The sequence below is a fragment of the Balaenoptera acutorostrata genome, chromosome 1 (assembly GCF_949987535.1).
Source record: "Balaenoptera acutorostrata chromosome 1, mBalAcu1.1, whole genome shotgun sequence".
NCBI lineage: Eukaryota > Metazoa > Chordata > Mammalia > Artiodactyla > Balaenopteridae > Balaenoptera > Balaenoptera acutorostrata.
In genome coordinates, this window is record NC_080064.1 from 118,612,624 (window position 1) to 118,620,225 (window position 7,602).

Here is a 7,602-nt window from a genome sequence, read left to right on the forward strand (position 1 = left end):
AATAACAATATGATAGGAAATTTAGCAAGAAAGATTTCCTCCTGCTCTTCAATCTCACTCAGGGTTTCCCTAGAAAGAGGGGCAAACTTGTGTTCTGGGATACCAGAGACTTGAAGTTCCAAACTCAGATCGTCTAAAGTAGAAATCATTAGAATAAGAGGCATTATTTTAAAACATCCCTCCAGGTCTCAGTCAATTTGTAAAAAGAATTCAAAGAAACTTAGGACCACAATGTGATGTAATTTATTCTCTTCCTCTCCTTCTTAACATTCCGTTTTTCCATCTCTGAGTATCAGAGCTTAGGAGCTGGGTTCCACGTCTCATACCACACAGCTCTCAGAGGTAGAACAAGAGCACAGCTGCCTCAGTTGTTTCCCGGCTGCAGCTGTAACCACTATGAGCTCCATATCCATTCCAGTCAAAGGAGGAGAAGTCCCCACACTGCATGGGATTGGCCTCTGGGAAGAATCCTTCTCTGCCGATGCAGTGCTGGGGGACAGGGGGAAGAGACACAATGAGGGATTGGCTAGGACACCAGTGAGCTCTTAATGGTTGAATCCCCTGGAATCTTTGGTCCTCGTCCTACTTGACCTTGACCACTGCCCCGCACAAAACCCTCCCTCCAGTGGACTCTGAAATCATGCTCTTTCCTGAATTCCTTTCTACCTTCCTTCATATTTATTCTCAGGCCCCTCAGCTCACCTCTTTTCCTCAGTCGATCCCCCAAATGCTATTCCTCACGGCTCTGCCCACACCTCACTCCCCCGATGATGGCTCAGCTTCTCCCATGACTTTAGCTAGTACCAGCATAATCATATATTGTCAAGATACTCCTAAATGTCGGAGGTCAGCCAGATATTTTCTGTGCTTGAAACTCCATATCCAACCACCACTTGGATGTCTCCACCTAAGTATCTCTAGATCTAAAACTCTGCTTGAGCAAAACCAAACGAATTCTCTCTTGTTGCCCTTAAATCTATTCCTCATCTTGTCACCCATCTTAATTGATAGCACCCAGTCACCCAAAACAAAAACCTGAAGTATATTCAGTCTCCTTCATTTGCCATCCCCCATATTCATTTGGTCATCAAGAACAGTTGATTCCACCGTCTATGTATCTGTCCTTGCTCATTCAACTTTATCAAGAACACCCTGGCTCAGGTCCTTATTATTTCACGTCTGCACCTTTACATCTGCCTCATGGCCTCCCTGCCCTTAATTTCCCTGCTCTTGAATCCATATCCTCCACACTGCTATGTCAAACTTGAGTTTGACACGTCTGGATTGTCTTCCAAATCACAAACTAGGGGCCCTTCCGCGAGGGCACAGATGCCTCATTTTGACTGACAAATGGACAAACTGATAATTCATGGGGGAAGTGAAGATGTTCTTGACTTCAGGGTCACATTTCTCAGACTGACAGGAAGGAAAGGAAGGAAAAGGCCCTGCGTGAATACCCTTATTCTTATAGCTCTGACTCCATCTTCCTCCTGCCCTTCCAGCCACAAAATTTCCCTCAAAGGCAGTCTCCAGTCACCACACCTATGGTGCTGTCTTCTACAAGACTGGAAAAACAACAAAAACATAAAGCTTCTACAAGTTAATAAGAATAGTGGAGAATACCTTCATGACCTCAGCATATGGAAATACTTTTTAAACACAACATAAAAGTACTAATCATACATGAGAATACAGATAAATTGCACTTCAATACAGGAAATTATGTCCAGTGGTCAAAAGGTACAAACTTTCAGTTATAAAATTAGTCCTGTGCATGTAAAGTACAGACTGGTGACTATAGTTAATAATAATGTATTGTACATTGAAAAGTTACTAAGAGAGTAGATATTAAAAGTTCTCATCACAAGAAAAAAGAATTTGTAACTATGTGTGGTGGTGGGTGCTGACTAGACTTATTATGGTGATCATTTCACAATATATAAAAATAGAGAATCATTATGTTATACACCTGAAACTTACATAATGTTATATGTCGATTACATCTCAATAAAAAAATAATAGTAACAATTTAAAAATTATGTCCACAAAATACCAGCAAAAAAGTAAAAATGCAAGCCAGGGAGAAACACATCAACATACTCCATAGGGTGGGTGCGCGCACACACACACACACACACATACACACAAACACGCCAGGCCGTATATCTTCTCAAAAATCACATGCTCGGGACTTCCCTGGTGGTGCAGTGGTTAAGAATCCGCCTGCCAATGCAGGGGACACGGGTTCGAGCCCTGGCCCAGGAAGATCCCACATGCCGCGGAGCAACTAAGCCCGTGCGCCACAACTACTGAGCGTGTGCTCTAGAGCCCGCGAGCCACAACTGCTGAGCCCGCGTGCCACAACTACTGAAGCCCGCGCGCCTAGAGCCTGTGCTCCAAAACAAAGAGAAGCCACCGCAATGAGAAGCCCACACGCCGCCACAAAGAGTAGCCCTCGCTCGCCGCAACTAGAGAAAGCCCGTGTGCAGCAACGAAGACCCAACACAGCCAATAAATAAATAAATAAACTCATGTGCTCAGTGTTGCAGCCAGTGACTCTCATCCCAGCACACAGGGCATTGGGCTGCTCTCTCATTATTAAACACCCTGAACTAGACAAATCCTGCAACAAATTCCCCTGGAAAAGAAGAGGCAGAGAAGGGCCAACTATTCAAAGGAAGAACTGGAAACAGCTTCCCTTTCACCAGCACAGGGATTCCCTACACCAGCAGGTCAGTTTACAGCTCAACACTACAAGCTGTGAGGAGAGAGCCCTGCACCTCTGGACAGTGGCTGCTACATCCTGACCCTGAACTTGGCTAGAAGAGAACCTCCCTCCATCTGGGGAAAGAGGACCAAGGCATGGGCTCACAAGAGGTCACTTGTCTGCCTAAGGCTCATAGGAGAAATTAGACTCCACTGAAAGATCAGCAAGAAGACGTCCAGAGGTCCAGCAGGAATAAGCAATGATCAGATTTGGCCATCTGTTTACTCTGGCACACTTCTCATCCAATTACCATGACTTTATTTTCCCTGCCTACCATTAACCTGCTCTCACTGAAATAGTAAATGTAAAAAGTAATGGCTCTTGTTTTCCCACCAAAGACTTAAATTCTGTGGCTTTATTATGCTGAAAAAATATCTTCTTTAAAATAATAGCTATCCATCATAACAAAAATAAATTTTTCTCGCCACTTTGCAAGTTGTCCTCACCTGTGAACATTAGCCTAGTTTTTACTATTTTAAGAGCCATACAGGGTATTGGTTAAGAAGCCTGGGTTTATATCCTATAAATTGGAGAGGATAGTAATTCTAACTTCATAGTTTTCTAATGATGATTAAATGACACAGAACCATGTCAAGTTCCTAGAAAAGAGTTTGGCACATTGTATGCGTTCAACAAATGCTAGCAATTGTTAATTGTTGTTAGTTACACTTTCCCCAAGAGTGCAGGGAAGGATGGATGACTGGGCTTTGGAAGCAGATACTCACGCTGACCAACTGGTGAGTAATAAGATGCAGTTTTCTCAGCATCGGCAAAGTCATAGACCACAGGAATAGCTGGGCCGTTGTCAGTCTGACAGCTCCCTGATCCATACTTCACTGGGTATTTCTGCAGGGACCCAAGATACAGGTTGTGTGAGGACAGTAGAGAAGCTGCCACATTGGGAATTTGGGGATTTAGAGCCTTCAGGTATCAATATGCAGAAATCAGTCTAAATAATAGTGACTCCTTCCCCCTCCCCCCACCCCATAGCTAGGTTTCTAACTAGCTTCAAGCCCCTTGTCCTTCTCCCTCTCTACCCACTCTCTCCTCTTCCATAGGCCTCATCCCGTGCTCAGCTCAGATTCCTGAGAGAGGTAGCACATGACTTCACCTGACCCACAGGTGGAAGAAACAGCCAAGCACAAGCACCTGCTAGTGATACAGAACCCAGAGCGGACTTACTCCTCACCCCAAACACTTGGCTCTCTGTTCACCAAAAGAAGTGTGAACAGCCAGCAGCCCCATATACCTGGTAGAGTCCAAGCAGATTGTGTCCCAGATTCAGGAAGAAGCTAGTGTTGGTGCGGTACCTCAGCAGGGAGCTGATCCTCCAGTGCTGCAGCGGGGACTTGTTGGGCACATGCCACGTGCCCAGGTCCTGGGTCTGGATGTCATAGTAACCAGGGTTCTGCAGAGCAACACGCACACTGAGCCTGAACAGCCCAGGAGGTCCCACTAACCAAAGACCCACACATGCCGTTCTCAGTTGAGCTGAGAGCTCTGGGCTCCAGGGGGCAGGTGCCCAGCAGCGCTCAGACACCTGCCACCTCCAGCAGACGATAAGGCCCCACCACCCAAAAAGACCCGGTGGGAGAAAGTCGTGATTCAAGACATGGACTTTTTTCCTTCTTCTCCAGCCCTACCTCCTCATCCCCATCTCCCACCCTCCCTTCCACACACTCTGCTCCAGCCACACTCAGCTCCTCACCCTTTCCCAGCTGGGTGGTCAGTGCCACCTACCTTGTATCACTGGTGGCCGCCTCTGCAGACCCAAACGTGTTGGCCCAGTTGCCGTCCCCCTCTGGGCAGTCTGCCCTGCTGCCCTGCTGACTCGACCAGCGATCACCTACCGTGCATTTCCCAGGCATGTGGTTCTCATGCACACAGGCCACTAGGGTCCAGCTGCCATCTCCAGAGGTCATGTCACAGAAGGTCTGGTAGATGACGCCATTCTCAGTGTGGAGGAAATACAGGCCATCTGCGGAGGGAACCAGCCTAGAGAGCCCGTGTCTGTGAGCACAGGGTCCACCTCAGGCTCCAAAACCAGAAACACCCTGGAAAGTCAGAAATGTATCCTAGAGGCTCCCACACATATCCATTTGTTAGAGTACAATTCTCTATGGGTCATCTATGAACAGGGACACTGACAGCCTTTGTTCCATACTACATGTTCAAAGACTTTGTAGCACTAACATCCTTAGAAGACAGAGATATTAACTCTCAATGGATTGTGCTTCCTTCTGGCCTGGAGAGGCCAGAAATCAGCACCCAACCACATCTCAAGTCTACATCAGGATGTAGCCTCTGGAACTAAGAGTAAAGGGCAGGCATGGTCTCAGCCCTTTATATAAGATTCAGATTCTCTAAGCGCAGAGTTCCTCCTCATACTCAGCCCCAAAGAGAATAAACTATCTTATCTGAAAAGGTTTGTAGTTGCTTGACGAACCCAATTTACGAGCTGCTTGGCAAACAAACTAAATCTGCAAATGTTTCCTGGCCCTCTTCACATCACCCTGTAGGGATGGGACTCAGGGAACCAGCACAAGAAAATGCTGATACTCTGGCTACTGCTATGAATGTGAATAATAAATTTCTTTGTCTCACTGTCAGGAGTTTCATATTTTCTGCCAGCATCTATGAAACTGTGGCAGGTTAACTCTTTAGCTTACAAAAAGGGGAAAATCTTAGACTCATCACCACTCTGGCCACCACCTTAAGAGTCACCAGGAACACTGCATTCTCTCTGTGTTCAGAAGATCATGTCTGCCGTGCCTGGGTGAGACTGAAAAACCTCAAAATTCTCACTGGAAATCTCCTTGGCTGTAGCTGGAGTCAGAGCAGACAGGAGTGATGGGTACACTCCTCTTGGTGTCCATGACTGGGGTCCCTTTAGCTTAAAAATGACTAAAATGAAAGGATGCTGGGTTGGTTTATAACTCACCACTTGCTTCATCACAACTTTCTTTGATTTCCTTGATGCTTCTGGGCAGGAAAGACAGGAAAGAAGCAGAGGTTTTGCTCTCCCGAAATGTCTCAGGAGAATGGGTCGCTGCTAGAGGATGCGAAGATAATTCTCATTAGTAGTCTGGTACTGCTGACAGCAGCCTTCCTGGCCATCAGATCCCAGCACCTGCCCACTTCACCAGTTCATCACTGTGCTATGAGGCCCCAGAGGTCAGGATCCTCTCTGCTAAGACTAGCTGACCCACAATCTAGTACAGGCTTAACACTTGCATTCTTCTGTTCAATTAATTAAAAATGAAAAGTATCATTACACCTACTGTGAGGATGGAATTGTGAGGATGGGGACTAAAGAAGGATATTCCCTGGACACAACTCTGACCACCCAGCTCCCTCTGGGAATCCCCGGGCCAAGACCATAGCAGTAGGAGTAGCTAGAAGGGAGCACAGTCTTTATCATGGCTCCCTGAGCCTCCTAAGCCACAGAGAGGCACAGAGTGCGGCCCCAAGACATGCCTTAGCTTCAGACCAGACCCCAGAGAGGCCAGCAGTCAGCACCCAGGCCACATCTCAAGTCGGCTGCAAAGTGTGGCTTCTCTGCATCTTCATAACTCCGCTCTGGCCCAGGACTTCAGCATCCAGCCCAGCTCTACTCCTGCTCCACTGCACACCTCAGGTGAGCTGAAGAATCTGCGCCTCCTGAGTGATTTACCTGCACTCGGCCCTCTGGTGGCCAAAGAGGGGAACAGCAGGAGGCAGAATCAGGCCCCTGTCCCCTAAGGGGAAAGGAGATGCACAAGGTCATTGGCTTGTCCATCTTTTCCTTCCATCCTTGATCTTTGAACTTTCTGAGTAAGGAAACCTCAAATGGAAAGTGATGGGCTTATGAGCATTCTGGAACCTCCTGGAGTAGCCCCCACCTCTATCCAATGCTACAAATCCTTCAGGGGCCACAGGCTCCTTTCTCTGAAACTCCGCATCTCTGAGACCAAGACCAGACCTGAGCTGGCATCATGGCTCCCCACACACTCGGATCTTGTCTCAGACTCAGAAACACCTTCCTCACAGCACGGAGAGCTCCCTCCTTCCTTCCTCACAGATGCCAGGAGCTGAGAGTTCCCAGCCGAGTGGAGACTCAGAGCTACCGCCTCTGCAGAGAGTCCTGAGGTGGGTGAAGTGCTGAGCCTTTATGGGGAGAGCAAACCACGAGGGCCCCGCCGAGCCCTGCTCACTTCAGGCTGCAGGTCCCTCCCTCGGGAGTCCTTCCCTTGAAGGTCCCTGGGGCCTTGAACCCTGGCAATGAGAAGGAATGTGTGACTGGCTGGAGGGGCAGGGAGCAGTGCTCTTGGTCACACTGGTGACACTCACCATCTGAGGAGGCGGAGCCGTGCTGGGTCAGAGCACATACAGTGTTACATTGTGTAACAGACTTTCAGGATGGATGGGACCTTACAATTCTTCCCTGCAACCTGTCCTGCTCCCACCTCAGTCAGATGCTGCAGTGCCTCACACATCTCTGTCAAGACGGCATCCTTCAAGTCTCTCTTGAAACTTCTCCGTGAAGCCTTCCCTGACACGCCCACCCACAGGTAAAGCTGATGGATTTCTCCCCTGTCTTCCTACTGGACTTTGTCCAAACCCAGAGTGTGACATGTTTCACACTGTCATGTCATCTTTTATTTACTTTTTGGTTAGAAATAATTGAAAATTTACAGAACATTGCAAAAATAAAAATAACACAAAAACACACATATAGCTTTTACCTAGATTCACCTATTGTTAGTATTTTACCCCATTTGCTTTATCATGTATGCCCTCTCTCTTTATGCATACACAAACACTTTTTTCTGAACAAGTTGAGGTAAGTTACATAC

At 47.4% G+C, this 7,602-nt stretch overlaps 1 protein-coding gene across 1 annotated transcript; it reads right to left on the reverse strand.

Moving 5' to 3' along the window:
* Positions 1-336: 336 nt before the first annotated feature.
* On the reverse strand, positions 337-6,740 carry ITLN2 (intelectin 2). Its single transcript, XM_028163942.2, is given in 9 exon segments — positions 337-488; positions 2,533-2,581; positions 2,583-2,638; positions 3,493-3,613; positions 4,017-4,175; positions 4,504-4,745; positions 5,709-5,819; positions 6,441-6,504; positions 6,729-6,740. Coding segments are annotated over 9 exon segments (966 nt in total).
* Positions 6,741-7,602: the final 862 nt, after the last annotated feature.